Genomic DNA, 20,623 nt, shown 5'->3' on the forward strand with positions numbered 1-20,623 from the left:
GTTAAGAAAGGTTGAGGAAGAAGATATGTTTGATGCTTGATAAAGGGTCATCACCAGGCTGGCTAGAAGCGGCAGGGCAAATTGCATTTTGGCAGGGGAAACAGTCTGTTTGAAGGTTTGTGGTGTGATCGCAGTAGATATTCTTGTAACTGTAAGTTGTTTAGTAATGATGGAGCATAAAACACAGTAGGAATGGCCTTGGGAATATGGGAACAAGGTAATGAAAACCCTGGGCCCTGTTTCCCAAACAGTAGTAAACTCCTCCAGGATATGCCAAAGAGTATATGAAGTCAAATGATAGACTTGTCATATCTTCATTATTTTGTCATACCTTCATTATTTTGTATCCTCTGCTTGGATGTTCATGGTATTCAGCAATCAGGAGCCTGATGAAGACTTTGACATTTGATGTAAAGATAGAAGCTACTGTTAACATGGGAAGGATATTTAAGAGGAGCATAATTTTATAAGCAGTCGTTGCATTTAGTGATATTTTTGTGTTAGAATGACATAACTCTAGAGTCTCAAATTGTGAGGAGACCCTGCATATGTGGAAAATGAAAGAGAGTTTTGAGAATGACTCTTAGGTTTATGACTTGGGTGACAGGGAAGATGAAAAAACTCAGATGGAGATACTTCTGTCCAGCATGCTATTGTATCCCCAGTGCTGGCAAATCATGTTTAAAAAATGGTTGTTGAATGGAAATTGCATAAGAATATTTTAACATATAATATTTTAAAATTATGTTTCGTGTGTCTTCTTGGTATCACTGCTATGTTAGTCAGGGTTCTCTAGGGAAACAGAACCAACAGGAATATATATATATATATATAATGTAAATATTATGTGATCTTTATAGGAATTGTCTCATGTTGTCTCATGTGACTGTGGTGATGGGCATTTCAGAATTTTATAGGGCAGACTGCAAACTGGGAACTCCAGTGAAGGTTTTCAATGAATTCCTTCCAAGAAGCTGGCTTGCTGAAGTAGACATGGACGTTCTCTTTTCTTACCGCTGAAATCATGTCTTCTACTTTTAAGGCCTTCAACTTATTGGATGAAACTTCTCTCACTGTTTGAAGGCAGTCTCCTCAATTGATTGTAGATGTAACCAGCCATAGATGCAATCAACTTCCTGATAATTTCAATCCATGAAATACTGTCACAGTAGCCATCAGGCCAGTGTTTGCTTGACCAAACCACTGGACACCATAACCTGGTCAAGTTGACATACAAACTTAACCATTACTACTGCCTTCTACTTCACAAGATCTAAAGGTTAAAATTATGACAATTGGCTGAGCAAGTAAAACTTCCGCCCATGGGAGGCAAAATCTTGAATAAAATATAGTGTTTCAATTTAAGTTATACAAGATTGACTTTTTAAAATGCTTTCCACTCAAACAATAACGAAAGCGTTTTTTTTTCAGTTGAGTTTATTGAATTTAGGTATAATGGAGTAGTTTTTAAGAAACAGATGGGACTTATTTGGGGGAAACTTTTCTGTATGTTTAAAACTCATTTTGATATAAAACAAAATTCACCTGTAGGAGAGAGTGAGTGAGAGTGTGTATAGTATGTACATTGGAAGTTGGATAAAACTAACTGAAGTTGTTAGAAATCCCTTATTTTATTTTATTTTTTGTAGGCGCTGGTGAATCTGGAAAAAGTACAATCGTAAAGCAAATGAAGTAAGTAGTTTAAAAACTTTAAACTTGCTTGGTTGTTGTTTAAGTGTACCTTCCCTTCAGTGGAGTAATAGTTCTTCTTTTTCCTTTCCTTTCATGAGAATTATCCATGAAGCTGGTTATTCGGAAGAGGAATGCAAACAGTATAAAGCAGTGGTCTACAGTAATACCATCCAGTCAATTATTGCCATCATTAGGGCAATGGGGAGGTTGAAGATAGACTTTGGTGACTCAGCTCGAGCGGTAAGTTATAACAATTCATTAGAACAGGTCTGATGAGTAAAAAGAGTATCTTGCATGATTATACCAAGCCATTTAACATAGATGGATCAGCTATCTCAGATTCATTTTATAAAAGGAATAGAAAGGGTGGAACTGAGTGAAGTGAGTCAGAAGCTTTAGAAGTGAGTGAAATAAGAATATACAGGATTGTATTATTTCCATTTACAGATTTGGACAACTCAATAATTGTGGTATTTTCTATTTAACGTGTTATATCAAGTACCCTTGGATCACCATAATGATTTTTAATAGTAAGTACTGAGTTTAGTAAACTGCTTACACTCATACTCTTCAAAAATCTTTTTTTTTATAATTTGGAATGCTGAAATGATCTAATTACTTATAGTCATGCCCAGTTTAAAAGGCTATCTAATGTCATATGAGATTAACCAGAAAAACAGCATAAAAGTATGCTTTTCTTTGGAAAGTACTAGCTATTAGAAAACATGTAAACATGTATCAGAATTTTAAAGTTAAAGGGACCATTTGGACACAGTATTCTACATTCAGATCTTAGATATGGTTATTCAGAGAGAAAGGTTTTGTAGCCTCCATTGTAGGAGGTAATGAAAGCAGCTGCCTTTTTATTTTCGTTTTTTCCTCTCAAGGAATATCATTTTCTTTTCTGTTTTTCTGTTCGTTTCTTCCTTTTTTTTTTTTTTAACATGACTTGGATTTAATTTCAGAAGACTGGAAATAACTGTTGTCTTACCACAAGCTATTTTTTTACATTTGATTTTATTGAGATTGTTCATGTACCATACCATTATCCAAAGATACAAAGTGCACAATCAGTTGCCCACAGTACCATCATACAGCTGTGCATCCATCACCATTACTCCAGAAAAGAAATAAAGACAAAAAAAGAAAATTCAAATCCTCCCATACCCCTCACCACTGCCTCCATTATTGACTCACAGTATTGGTATAGTACATTTGTTGCTATTGATGGAAGAGTGTTAAAATACTACTAACTGTAATACGTAGTTTGTAATACTTATATATTTTTTCCTATGTATCCCTCTATTATTAACTTCTAGTTATAATGTCATACATTTGTTCTAGTTCATGAAAGTGATTTATAACATTTGTACAGTTAATCATGGACATCGTCCACCACGAGATTCCCTTTTTTCTACATTCCCATCTTTTAACCTCCAGCTTTCCTTCTGGTGAAATGTGACTCTAAGCTTCCCCTTTCCACCACATTCACATACTGTTCAGCACTGTTAGTTATTCTCACAATAACGTGCTACTGTCACCTCTGTCCATTTCTAAACACTTAAGTTCAACCTAGTTGAACATTCTGCTCATAATAAGCAACCGCTCCCCATTCTTTAACCTCGTTCTATATTCTGGTAACTTATATTTCATGTCTATGAGTTTATATATTGTAATTAGTTCATATCAGTGAGACCATGCAATATTTGTCCTTCTGTGTCTGACTTATATCACTCAATGTAGTGCCCTCAAGGTTTCTTCATTAATCTGTTTCTTTCTTTTTAAGATGGTTTTGTTCACCCACCATACTTTCTGTCCTAAGTAAACAGTCAGTGGTTCCCTGTATAGTCATATATTTATGTATTCACCACCATCACCACTATCTATATAAGGACATCTCCATTTCTTCCACAAGGAGGAAGAGTCAAAGAAGGTTGAGAGACAAAAGAGAAAGAAAAAGAAAGAAAAAACAAACAAACAAAAAAAACCATGACAGCTAAAAGGCAACAAAAGGAAAGATAAGAGTTAACTAAAGTCCTGCTCTTACAGGCTTTTAGCTTTGGTATATTGCCTTTGTTACAATAAAGGAAGCATAATACAATGTTTCTGTTAACTATAGTCTCTAGTTTGCATTGCTTGTATTTTTTTCCCCAATATCACCTTATTTTTAACACCTTGCAAGGTTGGCATTCATTTGTTCTCCCTCATGTAAAAACATACTTGTTTCACTGAGTTATACAGTCCCAGTTTTTATCTTTCCTCTTTCCTTCTGGTATCCCACATGCTCCTAACCTTCCTCTTTCAACCATACTCACAGTCATCTTTGTTTAGTGTACTTACCTTGCTGTGCTACCATCACCCAAAATTGTGTTCCAAACCTCACACTCCTGTATTTTTCCTATTTGTCTGCAGTGTTCCCTTTAGTATTTCCTGTAGCAGAGGTATCTTGTTCACAAACTCTGTCATTGTCTGTCTGAGAATATTTTAAACTCTCCCTCACATTTGAAGGGCAGTTTTGCCGGATATAGGATTCTTGCTTGGCAGTTTTTCTCTTTCAATATCTTAAATATATTACCCCACTTCCTTCTTGCCTCCATGGTTTCTGCTGAGAAATCCACACATAGTCTTATCAAGCTTCCTTTGTATGTGATGGATCGCTTTTCTCTTGCTGCATTCAGGATTCTCTCTTTGTCTTTGACGTTTGGTAATATGATTAAGTGTCTTGGCATAGGTCTATTCAGATCTATTCTGTTTGGGGTACACTGTGCCTCTTGGATCTGTAATTTTATGTTTTTTATAAGAGATGGGCAATATTCATTGATTATTTCCTCTATTATTGCTTCTGCCTCTTTTCCCTTCTCTTCTTGTGGAACACCCATGACACATACATTCATGCATTTCATATTGTCTTTCAGTTCCCTGAGATGTTGCTCATATTTTTCCAATCTTTTCCCTATCTGTTCTTTTGTGTGTAGGATTTCAGGTGTCTTGTTCTCCAGTTCCTGAGTGTTTTATTCTGTCTCTTGAGATCTGCTGTTGTATGTCTCCATTGTGTTTTTCATCTCTTGTGTTGTGCCTTTCATTTCCTTAGATTCTGCCAGTTGTTTTTTCAAACTTTAAATTTCTACCTTGTCTTCACCCAGTGTTTTCTTTATAGCCTTCATCTCTTTTGTTATATCTTCCCTGAACCCGTTGATTTGATTCTTGATTTTATTTAGCATATTTCTTTGAAAATCCTTGATGGATTGTTTCATTAAAGTGAAGCAATATCTCAACTGTATCTTGATTGAGGTATAAGTTTGTTCCTTTGACTGGGTCATATCTTTGTTTTTCCTAGTATAGACTAATTTTCTGTTGTCTAGGCATCTGGTTTCCTTGGTTACCCCAGTCAGATTTTCCTAGACCAGACGGGTTCAGGTTTCAGAGTGGGGTTATATTCAGGGTGTATCTTGGAAGAATAAAAGACTTTCCTGTGCGGCCTCTAGTCACTGCTTTTCCTAACCTGTCCAGCAGGTGGCACCTGTTAGCCTGTCTCTCCTGACTGGTGTAAGGAGATGTGGCCCCTTCAGTTTATGTTTTGGCTGTTTTCTCCTAGGCTCTGGATTCTGGTTCTGAAGAGAAAGCTGGGCTCCACCTCCTTACTCTTAGGGATGATACACCCCCTATGTAGTTATCATTTGCATTTGAATTGTCTCTCTGACTCTGTTATCTCCACCCCTGTCTGGGTCAGAGCGCTGCAAACTGAAAATGGCTGAGGCTCTCTCCTATGAGCCCCTCAGGTTGAGAGAGAGAAAAAGGGACAGAAAGCCCTCTTTTAGAGCCAGTACACAATCCCCCAGTTTCACTCGTCGGCCAGAGGTAGCACCAGGTCTTCTGGGCTCCCCCTCCTGGGACAGATGAGTCTTGTCATTCTTTAAGGTCAGTTGTCACTAAAAGCCTCTGTCTGCTTGTTGGTGGTTTGTAGCTTGTATTCAGCAGTCCACATTTGTTAATTAAAACCCCAGTTGGAGCTCAGCTGAGCTATATTCGCTCGCTCAGAGAGTGCCACTCCCTACCACAGTGAGGTTTTGCAGCTAAGCCTGCCGTGGGGGGAGGAGGCTCCCGGCACAGTTCCACAGTTTTTACTTACATCTTTTATGCTGCGATCTCAGGCATTCCTCTCAATTCAGGTTGGTGTATGATGTGTGGACCATCATGGTTGTCCCGCAGCAGTTATTCCAAATTATTTACTAGTTGTTCCTGGTTGTTCATTAGTTGTTCCAGGGGATTAACTAAATTCCACTCCTCTCTATGCTGCCATCTTGCCGTCCTCCCCCCACAAGCTATTTTTTAATGATTGTCTGATGCTTTGGAATCTACATGCGGGCCTGCTTTCTTCATCTTTGTTTCCATGAGTGCTAGTTTGACCCACACTTCTTAGACTCTCTAGATGTTCCCTAATAACTGTTTTCTTGCTACCTTCAGATCATTACTCCTGTTTATAGCTCACTTCCACAAATATCTTCATGTTCTCAACATTGCTTCTGATTGGTCTTCTCCATGTTTTAGTTGCCTTATCTCTACATAAGCTTTAAAATGCTACTAGGCTCTTGGAATTGTGCTAAGGAGTACAAAGGTGAATTAAACATGAACATTCTGTATGGAGATTTCTTCAGCCTGGGCATGCCACAGAAGACTGTTTTACAATGAAAGGGATATTTCAGCAGGGTGTTGCAAAATGTATAAGAATTTTCTGGACAAAAACAAGGCAAAAACATTCTAAGAATAAGAAACAATATTTTCAAACTTAGTCGGAATATATTCCTATTTCTAAAGTATCAATTCCTAGAAATATTAACTTTGAGTTGAAGAATAACCAGATATTTAATTTTAATAGGTACCATAGATTTGCTTTCGAAAGGAAAGCCATATGAATAATCTTTTCCAGCAAGTGTATATCAGTATCAATTTTCCAGAATCTCATCAGCATAGACATTATCAACATTTTAATTTTTTCAGACCTTGTGGGTGAAAAATACTGTCTTTCCTTTTTTATCTTTCATTTTCCTGACTTTTAGTGAGGTTGAGAGTCCTTTCATTAAAACAGTTTGTTTATATTTTTTCTGCAAACTCTTTTTATAGTACTCTTTACTCACTTCTATTAAATTACTTGTCCCTTTCACACTGACTGTCTTTGAACATAAGGGGTATTAACCCTTCTTTATATATTGCAAATATATTTATCCAGTATGTTTCTTCTGCACTTTTGGAAATAGCACTTCTCTTGTTATAGAACTTTTAATTTTATTGTAATCAATTCGTCTGTATTTTGTGTCTTGTTAGAAAGAAAGGCATTCTTCACAATTGTTTTAAAAAATTATTCCATTTCTTCCCTAGAATTTTTATAGTTTTTTTTTTTTTTTTTTTTTTTTTTTTTAGGTTTTTCTCTTTATCTATCTGGAAATGCTATTTGTCTTTGTTACTAGATGGGATCTAAGTGTATTTTCTTGCAATCTTATATTCCCTTGCCTTACCACCCATTTATTAAATTATCAATCCATTCCTAACTGATTTGAAAATGTTACCTATAGCAATAGTTAGATATACATTAGTGTGTTTCTGGACTCCATTTTTTTCCATGATATATTATTTTCTTTCCCAGATCAGACATTTTTAAAATTATTTAAATTTCCTAAGCTGGTTTCATCATAATAAAATGGAATAATAACTTCTACTTCATAGGGCTTTGAGGAATAATGAGATGTTGGATATCAAGTATTTATAGCATGCCGTGGCTGTAATAGGTGCTCAGTAAATATCTGCTGCTGCTGCTATTGTTGCTATTACTATTTATAATTGTTATTATGCTACTACTGGTATACTTGTCAAAAATCACATTATTTTAGTTTTATAGCTTTAATTTTATAGCATTGATTGATATTTAGTAAGGTAAGATCATGCCATATTATTGCTCTTTTTCTAAAATACTGAGGCTATTATACATTTTCCTTCCCCATTAAAACAAAATGAACAAACAAATGAATAAAAATCTTGTTAGTATTTCAATTGGTATTACATTGGAATACATAAGTTAATTTGGTCCAAGTTGATTAAAAAGATGTAAAATCTTAAAAGATGGTGACTCCTTTTCTGTGGTTTGCTTAATACTTGACAGTTACCAGATTTGCAAAGCATATTACACATTAAGCTGTTTAAAATGAGAAGAAACAAATTGTTTTCAAGGCCGATATAGAGCAATATTGTGCTTAATATCGTTACAAAACTCAGAATGAAGTTAGTCCATCTGGGCAAGATAATATATGCCTAACTTAGATGATTACATTTCTAATGTGAAGTGAGAGAAGCATTGTGCAGGGGCCTGTTGGCATCTCGTAGGCACTCGACCACTTAGAATAGTGCTACTCGAAATGTGGCCCATGGACCAGGGCCTGTCCACAAGCTGTTGCACGTGTGCATGGGATGAGTACAGAAATTGAGTGTTTAGATAGTTTTATAGTGATTAACAGAATAATTTATATGATAACTATGATAGTTTTCAGAAAATGAATTTATGTTTTGTATGTCATTTCTGTTTCATTTTTTAAGAGTATTGGTTCCAAAATAGAGTGTAAACAATGAAATAAGGCAAAAACTAGTCCTTTATCAGGGGTAGCTTGAGAAGCACTTACTTGGAGGTAAGGTATTAGGCTAAACGGAAAACTTTGCTTTGCATTGACTTAAAGAAGTCCTTTGTCCCTGAAGCCTCAATGTGCTTCTGTATCATGGCCGCTTTTATGTTCTCTAATTTTGTAATTTATTTTCATTGGTTAGTTGGTTTCTGTCTGCCAGAGTTGCCTTCTAAAATAAGAAATATGTGCATTTGTGAAATTTGTAAGTATGTATAAAGTTATACTTGTGTAATACATTTCTTAGCATTTCTTAGCCTTTCCTTAGCACTCTGGGTAGCCAAAATTTAGGAGTCTTATATTTAAAAAAAAAATCTTTGTAGTAGCAGCTTTATTTTAATTTGCATTTTTCAATTTTATATCTAGTTATACAGTTTTCCATATCTTTATTGACTATATTTTCATTTCTCTCTGTTAGTGGCTTAACCGTGTCTTTTATCCATAAGGTAACTATTGCAGTCTTGGTGTGTTGAGTATTTGCTTATTGTATGTACATATCTATTAATACTTAGGTCATTAATACAAATGCTCTTTCACATTTTGCTTATTGCTTTTAACCTTATTGAATATAAATATATATATAGTTTCTTTTTATAAAGGTTCCTGTTACTTCTTCCATTATGTTTAAATTTAGAAATTCCTTCTCACTCAAAGATTGGATAATAGTCATGCTAGTTTTTAAAGTTTTCTAGGGGTGATTTTTAGTATTTGTTTCTCAGTTCTTTAATACCTCTAATAATTTTTTGTATTCCTGTAGTTAGGATCTACATTTTTTTCACCCTTAGATGGCTAATTATCCATAATCTGTGTTTTTTGAATAATTTTATCCTTTCCTACTGATTGAACTCTTAAGTCTGCCACTTTTATTATACAGTGAGTTCAGGTTTGGAATCTTTTTCTCCTAATTATCTTCATTAATACCAGATTGTTTGGCATGTTGTAGACTTTTAATATCTGATAATTTCAGGCTTTTTTCACAATCATCTTTTTTTCAAAATATTCCTAATTATTTTTACTTTTCTAGATGAATAACTGAAGCATTTATAGTAATATTCTGGCTTATGTTTGAGAACTAAGAATAAAGCACTTTATTATTTTATAATTGTATTTGATTCTAGGAAATACTGATTTATGTATGTGACAAAATGATATTAACTGTTATCTACAAAGTAATATTTACTCTAGCGCAATATTTTTCTACTTCCCTCAGCTCATTTATCAGTTATCACATATTCCTATATCTTGTTTTGTTTTATTAGTAAAGTTTTAGGATTGCAGAAAATAGAGAGTTCCCATATACGTCTCCTCACACAGTTTTCACTATTATTAAAACTTTTAATTAGTGTGGGACTTTTGTTACAGTTGATGAAACAATATTATTAAAATTATTATATTAACTATAATCCATAGTTTATATTTGTATTCACTGTTCATGTTGTGTTGTACAGTCCTATATAGTTTTTTAAAAAAATTTATTCCAGTAATATATATAAAACCTAAAATTTCCCCCTTTAACTGCATTCACATATACAATTCATTCACGATGTTGTGCTCCTGTCACCACCATCCATTATCAAAACTCTTCCATCACCCTAAAAGGAAACTCTTATTTCCATTTAAACCAGTTAAGCATTAGCTCCCACACCCTGGCTCCTGGTAACCTGTATTCTAGTTTCTGGCTCTGTGAATTTGCCTATTCTAATTATTTCATATCAGTGAGGTCATACGGTATTTGTCCTTTTGTGGCTTATTTCACTCAACATGATGCCTTCAGGGTTCATCCATATTGTAGCAGGTACTAGCACTTCACTTTTTAGGGCTGAATAATTTTCTATTGTATGGATATATCACATTTTGTTTGTCCATTCATTCATTGATGGACACTTGGGTTGCTTCCACCTTTTAGCAATTGCAGATAATCCCACTGTGAACATAGGTTTGGAAATATCTGTTTGAGTCCCTGCTTTCTCTTCTTTTGTGTATGTACCTAGAAGTGGGATTGCCAGGTCATATGGTAATTCTATACCTAACTGTCTGGGGAACTGCTGAACTGTATTCCACAGTGACTGTGCCATTTTACATTCACAACAACATTGAAGGAGTGTTCCTATTTCTCCACATCCTCTGCAACACTTGCTATTTTCCACTTTTTTAATAGTAGCCCTTCTAGTGGGTGTGAAGTGGTACCTCACTGTGGTTTTGATTTGTATTTCCCTAATGTCTAATGATGTGGATCTTCTTTTCTGGTGCCTTTGGTCATTTTATATATCTTTGGAGAAATGTCTACTCAATTCTCTTGCTCATTTTTTAATTGGGTTGTTTGTCATTTTGTTTTTGAGTTGTAGGATTTCTTTATATATTCTGTATATTAAACCCGTATCAGATATGTAGTTTCTAAATATTTTATACCATTCTGTTGGTTGTCTTTTCACTTTCTTTGTGAAGTCCTTTGTTGCACAAAAGTTTTAAATTTTGTTGAAGTACCATTTATCTATTTTTTGTTATGTTGCTTGTGCTTTTGGTGTGAAGTCTAAGAGACTATTGCCTAACAGAAGGTCCTAAAGATACTTCCCTATGAGTTCTTCTAGGAGTTTTATAGTTTTGGTTCTTATATGTGGGTCTCTGATTTATTTTTTAGTTAATTTTTGTATATGGTATGAGGTAAGTGTCCACGTTCATTCTTTTGTATATGGATATTGCTATCCAGTTGTCCAGCACCATTTGTTGAAGAGACTATTTTCCCCTGTTGAGTGGACTTGGCACCTTCATTCAAAATTCAGTTGGTCATAGATGTGAAGATTTATTTCTGAATGCTTGATTCAGTGCCATTGGTCTAAAGGCGTGTCCTTGTGCCAGTACCATGCTGTTTTGATTACTGTTGCTTTGTAATAAGTCTCAAAAATGGAATGCATGTATCCTCCAACTTCGTTCTTATTTTTCAAGATGGTGTGGGCTATTTGGTGCCCCTTATCCTTCCATATAAATTTGATGATTGGCTTTTTCATTTCTGCAAAGGGGGTTGTTAGAATTTTGTGTGTGATTGCATCGAATCTGTAACTTATTTGGGTCAAATTTACATCTTGACAATATTTGCTCTTCCAATCCATGAACACGGCATTCCTTCCATTTATTTAAGTTTCCTTTGATTTCCTTTAGCAGTATTTTGTAGTTTTCTGTGTAAAGTCCTTTACATCCTTGGTTAAATTTATTCCTAGATATTTTATTCTTGTAGTTGCTTTTGTAAATGGAATTGTTTTCTTGATTTCCTCTTCAGATTATTCATTGCTATTATATAGAAACTCTATAATTACTGCATTTTGATATTGTACACTGCCACTTTGCTGAATTTTATTTATTTTCTCTAGTAGTTTTTTTGTGGGTTTTTCAGGATTTTCTATATATAGGATCATGTCATCTGCAAGTAGGGAAAGTTTTACTTCTTCCTCTCCAATTTGAATGCCTTTCATTTATTTTTCTTGTCCAATTGTTGTGGCAAGAATTTCCAGTACATGTTGAATACCAGTAGTGACAGTGGACATCCTTGTCTTATTCCTGATTAGAGAAAAGCTTTCAGTCTTTGACCATTGAGTATGATGTTAGCTGTGGATTTTTCATTATGCCTTTGATCATGTTGAAGTTTCCTTCTGTTCCTTGTTTTCTAAATGTTTTTATCAAGAAAGGGTACTAGATTTTGTCAGATGTCTTTTCTGTGTCAGTTGAGGAGATCATGTAATTTTTTCCTTTGTTCTTTTAATGTAGTGTTTTATGTTGAATCACCCTTGCATACCTAGGATAAATCCCACTTGATCATGGTGTAATTCTTTTAATGTTCTGTTGGATTCAGTTTGCTTGTATTTTTATTGAGGATTATTGTATCCATATTTGTAAAGGTTATTGGTCTGTAATTTTCTTTTTTGGTGATATCTTTATCTGCCTTTCTACTAAGGGCAATGTCAGCCTCATAGAATGAGTTAGGAAGTGTTCCCTCCTCTTTAACTGTTTGGAAGACTTTGAGCAGGATCGGTGTTAATTCTTCTTGGAACATTTGGTAAAATCCTTCAGTGAAGCCATCTGGTCCTGGGCTTTACTCTGTTGGGAGATTTTTGATTGATTACTAATGTAGTCTCTTTTCTTGTTATTGGTCTGTTGAGATCTTCATTTTCTTCCTGAGTCAGTGTGAATAGTTTGTGTGTTTCTAGGGATTTGTCCATTTCATCTAATTAATTTAATTTATTAGCATATAGTTGTTCTCTTTTTTTTTTTGACCGTCTAGCTAAGGGTTTGTCGATTTTATTGATCTTTTTCAAAGAACCAGCTTTCAGTTTCTTTCCTCTCTATTTTTTAATTCTCTAATTCATTTTTCTCTGCTCTAATCTTTGTTATTATCTTTCTTTTGCTCACTTTGCATTTAGTTTGTTCTTTTTCTAGTTCTTCTAGTTGTGATGTTAGGCCTCTTTATTTGATATTTTCTTTTCATGTTTTTCCTGTATCCCTTTTGTCACTAGGTTCTATTTTCCATACAAAGAACACGCAAATGAAAATATTTCTTTTTGTAAAATTGAAAATAAGGAATATATACACTTATAAAATTCATAAATATGCATTATCATATTTGATAATAAATTTGCCCAGAATTTCTCTTCTTGAAATAACTTGAATCTTTTTGAAGTTCATGCTTGTTCCAATGATGTTTTTTGATGCTGACTGCAATTTGGTCAAAATCAATTCAGGGAAAAAGAAAAAAAAATGATTTCCTATTTCCTTGTCTCAGTTATTATTACTTTTACATTTCTGTTTTTAGAGGAAAAAAAATATGTGCTTTAAAGTTATGTGTTTCTTAATCAAAATAATATCTGGGGTGGCACCATGAGCCATGGAGTGATGGCTCCACTAAAATTCTTAATATTTATTTTATGCTTATGCTAACTTTTTAAAGAACAGTATAGCTGTCTTAAAACACAGGAGTGATTATGCATCTCATAGAAATGTGGTAGATTAAATGCAGGAGTACTTTTCATTGTATAGAGTGTTCAGTATTGTGAGCTAATGGTATTAATGAAATGATTAATCTAAAACCATGGGAAAAAAGATTTCCATACATACATCAGTCATAACATATACATTATCCCTGTGCCCAAAAATGCAGAGGCATCACTATTTCTTAAAAAAAACACACACACTCCTTTATCATATTATTAGCCTCTTTGTTGGAAGGGTTTTTGATATTTTCTATTTAAATTCATAACATCATTTATGAATTCTTTCTGATTATTGCAATGAACGATTGCCTGGCCTTTGATTAAAACCCTCAATCTCTCTCTCTCCTTTCCTTTGGATGGCTTGGATTGTTAAAAAAAAAGTATTTTTCTTATTTAGTTGAAATATGATAATCTTTTGTCCTGAGAATTCCTCTTTTTCTGTTCTGTGTCCTAACACAGTGTCTACTCTTTCTTACCTTTATGGGTCATTATATATCAGAACATAGTGATCATGGTCCCTCCAAATCTTCTCTTCCCCATCCTGGGAAGACTTCTCTGAATTCCCATAAAACGGAGACAGTTGCAAATAAATGAGCTGCCACCAAATAAGTACATTATCTCAGGTGTTCCCTGACAATCACTGAGAAAAGATATCCCATTATTTATCTCTTGGCACAATAGTATTTCATATCCCTTTTCTTTCATCCAAAACATATGGGTATAGGAACTGGAACTTACCTTCTCTAAACCATCTTATCACATTTAGTTCTTTGTAATTTGAAAATATGTAAATTTGGCTACATCCAAAGTTTTTTTCTTGTCACTCTGCAATAATTGGCAAATAACATCTTTCTCTTTATCATTACAAGAGTTCCTGTAAACTGATTTAGTCTCTGTAGCCTTTTTCTGACTTAACTATAGTCTTCTCTCCAGTAATCCGTATCATTGTTCTACCCTATTTCATACTGTGTGGCATATTCATTAATGTTTGTAAGTATTCTCAAGTAATTTTACTTTATATGACTCTTGTAAAGACGTCTTTTCATGGAAAACTTTTTGAAACTAGAGATTAGCTTCATTTTGCAGTTTAAAAATTTATCCTGTCTTAGGCAATGGCTACTTAATAATTGTTGACCTACTAATTTATATAATTGGATGGCCAATTGGCTGTAGAACTTAAAGTTATTGAGCCTCTCTGCCTCAGGTTCTTTTCTTATATAAAAAATGAGGTAGAATAATTTCAAAAGTATCTTCCTGCTCAAATTTATTACCTGAAAACTCATCAGTAGTCATCTGAACATCCTGCTAGTGACATGGAGGTAAATATTCCTATTAGTTTCTCAAGGAAAAGAGGCTATTGTACATTATGTGAAGAGGGGACATCTTTGAATGCTAACATGAGAGTGCAGTTTATACAAAGAGCTTCCAAAGTTTCTCATCTCTTTTCCTCCTGGCTTCTTCCTAGCAAATTCGGAAAGAATGTGATCTTATGATCCATTCCAAAGGGCTTCAGTCTTTTCTGTTAAGAAATTTTATTTAAATTGAGTATAGACATCATAATGAAAGTTCATTTAAAAGCTTACTTAAATGAAGGTACTTTTCTAAAATAGATACAGTAAATTACATTTGAGGTAGTTGAACAAGTAAGAATGACAATTTAGAAGTTTTTCAAGTATAGGTAACTATTTGGGAAACTAATTGTTTACTGGAATTAGGTAAATGGTGCTAAGAATGATTTGAAACCATGTTATATTGGGGTTTATTAAAGATATTGTGCACATGCTACTTGTTTGCATGCCTTTCTCTTGCGATTTACTAAAAAGGGAAACATATGCTTGAATAATGTGTTCCCATGCTGAGAGACTTAATTATTCCTCATGATGGGTTCCAGCTGAAAAGAAAATGTTTCATAAATTGGCAGCAAAATAAATTATATTGTCAGGTAGTACACTTTGTTAGCTTGTGTCACCAAATGCTTCTCTTCTGTATACCTTTTCATAATGTGCACTATTGCTTTGTAGAATCTACTACAATATTTTGGAAAAATGCCCCTTGAGAGAAATAGGGACCCCACCTCCACCCCACTTGACATAAAATTCCGTGTCTCAGGCTAAAGAGTCTTTGTGAGGATAGCAACTTCTCATCTTTCCCTAGTTTGGGATTAAACTGTGTTAGGACCTAGAAACTAGAGTTGTGTTATCCAGTATGGTAGCCACTACCCACATGTGGCTACTGAATACTTGAAATGCCCCTAGTCTGAATTGAGGTGTGTAAAATACACACTAGATTTTGAAGTCTCAGTATGTATAAAAATATGAAATATCATTAATAATTTTGTATTGTTACATTCTGAAATATTTTTTGCATATAGTTTAAATAAAATATATTATTAAAATTAATTTTACTTTACCTCTTTCTTTTTGCTTTTTTAAGGTGGGTATTAGAAAATTCAGAATTGCCTAGAGGGCTCTCATTAGTGACTTATTTTATATTTCTATTGAACAGTGCTAATGTAGGGCAGTTGATTACCTGTGGATCAGAAAAATGAAATATGTGTGGCCTCAATATATCTGTATAAATATTTATATAACTTATATACAGTATTCCTTAATTAAAATTTTTTTGCATATTGTCTTCCATATATATTTTGAGTATTTTGTTTCCTATGCCTGGATTGTCAAACACCTGCTCCCAATACCTGGCAGAATGATTTTAATTTATGTATACTTTAAAGCCTCCTGAACATTTCATACCATTCTGTGTTCCTATTCTTGCTTAATCCACATTGATTTCTCCCCTCCCTGAACTTATTTAGCTTTTGTATAGTACATCAGAAAGCTAACACTTAAGTAGATTCTATCTTAAAATGATGGTGTTATATATTCTTAGAGTAGAAGCTATTTTTTAGGAAGTGGTGGTGGAGTAGTTAGATAGGTGTTTCTTCTGTTTTCTTAAAAATGATCATCTGCAGTGCACAGACACAGTCAGTGGATAGTTGGTTAATGCATCGCTTCCATGAGCTGAAAGCGTAGTCATTCTTCCAGAAATTAGTAGTGCTTTGATAAATATTACTAATACCACAAAACATAGGCTTATCTCTAAAGATTATGCTTTTTTTTGTTTAAACCAATTTTTAAGTGGTGCTTTGGAGAAAGAAAAGTTGTTGCATTTCAATAAAAAAAAATAAAGAAAATTCATTATTATATTTGGATTTTTATCTGTGATGACCTTTTTGTACTTTTTAAAAACTGGCCTTTGAATGTTCAGGATGATGCCCGCCAACTCTTTGTGCTTGCTGGAGCTGCTGAAGAGGGTTTTATGACTGCAGAACTTGCTGGAGTTATAAAGCGATTGTGGAAAGATAGTGGTGTACAAGCCTGTTTCAACAGATCCCGAGAGTACCAGCTTAATGATTCTGCAGCATAGTAAGTAATCATAACTTCAGAACTAAACATCATGAATAATTACTTGCAAGTCAAATATACCTCCAAGTAATTTTATTGCAGAATTGGCTGACACATTCTTACACAACTCAGGATGACAGTATTTGAAAACCTTTTCTTTTTTCGCCTGTTTGTACATAGGAATGCTGTTATTTCCTTTGTGTTCAAAAATGTCTCAGGAGACTGTGCGTATGTAATTCTAATTAAAATACGCAGATTGGGACTGTTTCCAGTATATTTCCAAGAATATATTTGGAACTTTACAAAATTCACTCTGAATTTTGTTGTACCTGTAGTTTGCATAGGGCAAGACAAATGGGAGGGTAGCTGTTTTGGAGTTCTTTTTGTTATAACAGTGGTGTCTGAGAAGAGTTAGTTGCCCCAAGACAGGCACCTTGAATAGGGACTTTTTGAAGGAGTGCATGGTGTTCCTGATATAGTTTCATCACTGAGTAAAATAGTTGTACATTTGAAAACTGTCAGTTGAATGTGCTTATTGAATTAGACACTGTTTACAAATACCTAAGCAATTTTTGGAAGAAAAATATGATCTGATTTTCCGGATGATGGCCCCAGAAAGTTTTGTAAAGTCAGTTATATAGAACCTACTTAGTAAGCTTTCTGTTTGGTGATCTATGTAGAATTTTTACAAGTTGTGTATTTGTGTCTATAAATTGATGCACATGCTCCAAAACTGTCAATATGATATGTGTAATGGTAAATGCTCTTTAAATCATGTTGTGCATTCATTTTACTTTTCATGATCCTTTTTCTTGACAGAGCTATTTTCTCTTAGGGATACAAGTGAGGGCTAGGTGGAAAATTGGAAAATCTAAGTAAACACATGTATTGTGCACAGGAAAAATATGTGGATATAGCTTCTGAGAACTTAATTATCTTAAAGTATGTCACTTGTTACACATTAAAGTGTGCACTGTGTGTTATGTGAATTGACTTAGTGAGTGAATAATACACGTCATTGTATGTGTGACCCACAGCAATCTTTTTATAACCCTAAATTTCTTAATGAGTATTTTAAACCTATATAAACCAAATCTGTATTATCTCTCTATATATATATTTATTATAATCTATATTATTATAGATGTGATTTATGTCTATATATGTTAACAGACTATTACTAAAGATGTAGCTTGTCTTTCTAGCTGGTGTCATCAGTTCTACAAAGAAATACTCCTTAACCCACTGACTGAGTCCTTGTCTCTGTATCATGTACTCAAAATACGATGTACCTTTTCTTAATATTCACAAATTTTCATTTATTTTGAGATCATTTGATTTATAATTTGTTTGAGACTATATGATTATTTTCTATCTCTGCCAACTATTCTGTAAATTCAATAAGGTATGTTTTTGCTTGACATGTATCCCCTGTTCCTGACACATAGTAGTAACTAAATGTGCCTTTGTTTAATACATGAGTGATTTAATAAACCAAACTTCACTGAGGCTAGCAGAGAAATTAGAAAATTTACTTATAGCAAGAATACAACTCACAGACCATAATAATTGTTTTGGCACCACCAGCATCTGCAGAAAAATGTGAATGGGAATAGCCGTTGTTGTGAGAAGATTGCTCTGAGCAAAGCCTAGAAAAGAGAGCTGTTTCAATAATCAAGTTGTGCTTCTTGGGGACAATAGATTGAAATCCTCTTCCTCATATGGGGGCGGAGGGGGTTCCAGGACCCCCTCAGTCTGTTGCCAAGACCCTTTCTCCTCTATATAGTGCATAGACATGCATTGAGAAAAATGCATCATCGGGATCCCCATTATGTCATTTCTAGTAGTTCTGTGCTTAAGATGTCAATAATGGAGCCATTTTTCAAGAATGAAGGAAGTCATAGAAATCTTTTTCTACATGGCGGTTAGAGGGCATCTTGATTTCTGAGTGCTTGATCCTGGGATTTTAGCAAGTTGTCCATTAGGACTGTCTAACCAACAACTTACACTTTAAATTTGAGATCCCTTAAAACAGTTGGGATTTTTATAATACTTATTTTTCATTTTTTGTATTGTTGAAATGTGCATTTTTTTAGAGAAGCTTAGAGGAGCTATAGCAGATTTAAGCAAAAGAGAGAGCTCATTTCAGATGAGAAGCTCACCACTTTAAAGGGACAATTAATAAACTCTTGCCATGGCTCCTTTTGTTTGTTTATTAAGTCAGATTTTCTTACAAAAAATATAAAGTTTTATATGTGGAATTAAAAACACAGATAAAGTACTAGGGTATTATTGCCAATGCATAAGATAAGCAAGATTATTTTAAATGCAGTAAACACAGTTACAGGTGACTTAAGCTATCATCTCTGTGTATTCTATTATCAATACCACATGCATATACTTAATTGTCTAAACATGTCTTGTTATTAATTCAGTGCTTGGATAGGTTTCCAACTGCCAAATCAAATATTTATTGAGCTTTTGTTTGTTAAGATCCTGTTCTAAATGATGATATGGCTAGACAACCAGTTTCAAGGATAACACCAATTTATGTTGCAATAGGTTTCAAGACCTAGATTTATTTTCTAGATTATCTTTTAGAAATCTGCTGTAGTTTTATGAAACACTGCAGTGATACTCCTCATACAAAACTGACTTTAGGATTAACTCAGACTTCTCGTTTAAGGTTGTACATAACCTAGTAGTCACCTTACTCTCTGAGAAACTTGGAATGACATTCCCTTCTCTCTGTCCTATAGTTCAAATTTCTACTTATACCCTTAAGTATCCACGAATCCCTCCTTAACCATTCGGGTCCATACCTGGACTTTGTGTGACATTGACTCTACCATGTAATTGATGCAAAATAATCTATTCTTAGATTGCATGGTATGATCCCACTATATTTTTATATTATAACTTTTGACATCATTGATGCACAGTATTGAATGTGTGACTAAAATCAGTGAGAAGTAAAAGATGAGTACTGATTTAGAGCACAGTAGAGTGCAAAGTAAAGGGGCATGTATGTGAATTGTTCTCTTGTATTTATCGTAAGACTGGTTGAAAAGGAACACCTACTTCAGCCTTTGGCAGGAAGTTCTCTCACTACATGCTCAAAAAATGAAGACTTCAATCCTCAACAAAAAGAAAATGTCTGGAGCATAAACATAGAACTGCATCAAAAAATGTGGTAAAGAATTTTAAGAAACAGATTCATGGTATGCAGTTAGTTTGGGTGGTTTAAAAAAATTTATTATTTTTACTCTCCGTCATTTTCCAATTAGGAGAATTACTAATCATTGTCCTTAAGAAACAAGCAGACAACATTTAAAAAATGCTAATAAAATTTTTGTGGGCAGAGAAGTATAAACATTTTTATTTCAGTGGGAGTTGTCTAAGATATAAGCTTAAATTGGTTGCATTATATCATTATACAAAAATGTTAAGACTTCCAGCGTTTCTAAGTATTGCAAATATCAAAGTATATTTTACTCTTTGTTTAGATAATTTTTTATGGGCTTTACTAATTTTTAGCATTTTTTTTTTTGTTGTTTATTTTTTCAGCTATTTGAATGACTTGGACAGAATAGCACAACCAAATTATATCCCAACTCAACAAGATGTTCTCAGAACTAGAGTGAAAACTACAGGAATTGTTGAAACCCATTTTACTTTCAAAGATCTTCATTTTAAGTGAGTAGCTTTGAACATATGATTTATAAATTTAGATAAAAATATATTGCTTTAGAAACAGAAGGTATAATAATAACAGTTTTTAAAATGTCTGTAGTTGGAAAATTATTTTAAAAAGCTCTCAGAAGATTGGACAAAATAATTTTGGGGACAAAAATAAACATTCTTACAAAGAATATTTATATTT

General features: G+C 33.8%; 1 protein-coding gene across 2 annotated transcripts in view; it reads left to right on the plus strand.

The window, feature by feature from the left end:
* Positions 1 to 20,623, plus strand: part of GNAI1 (G protein subunit alpha i1) — an 82,397-nt gene that overhangs the window by 44,396 nt on the left and 17,378 nt on the right. For both annotated transcript variants that reach the window (XM_037836513.1, XM_037836512.1), the window contains 4 exons: positions 1,650 to 1,692; positions 1,791 to 1,932; positions 16,604 to 16,761; positions 20,308 to 20,436. In XM_037836513.1, coding sequence (XP_037692441.1) covers positions 1,650 to 1,692; positions 1,791 to 1,932; positions 16,604 to 16,761; positions 20,308 to 20,436 — 472 coding nt within the window. The remainder of the gene's footprint in view (positions 1 to 1,649; positions 1,693 to 1,790; positions 1,933 to 16,603; positions 16,762 to 20,307; positions 20,437 to 20,623) is intronic.

This window comes from Choloepus didactylus, chromosome 5 (genome assembly GCF_015220235.1).
Source record: "Choloepus didactylus isolate mChoDid1 chromosome 5, mChoDid1.pri, whole genome shotgun sequence".
Classification (NCBI taxonomy): domain Eukaryota; kingdom Metazoa; phylum Chordata; class Mammalia; order Pilosa; family Megalonychidae; genus Choloepus; species Choloepus didactylus.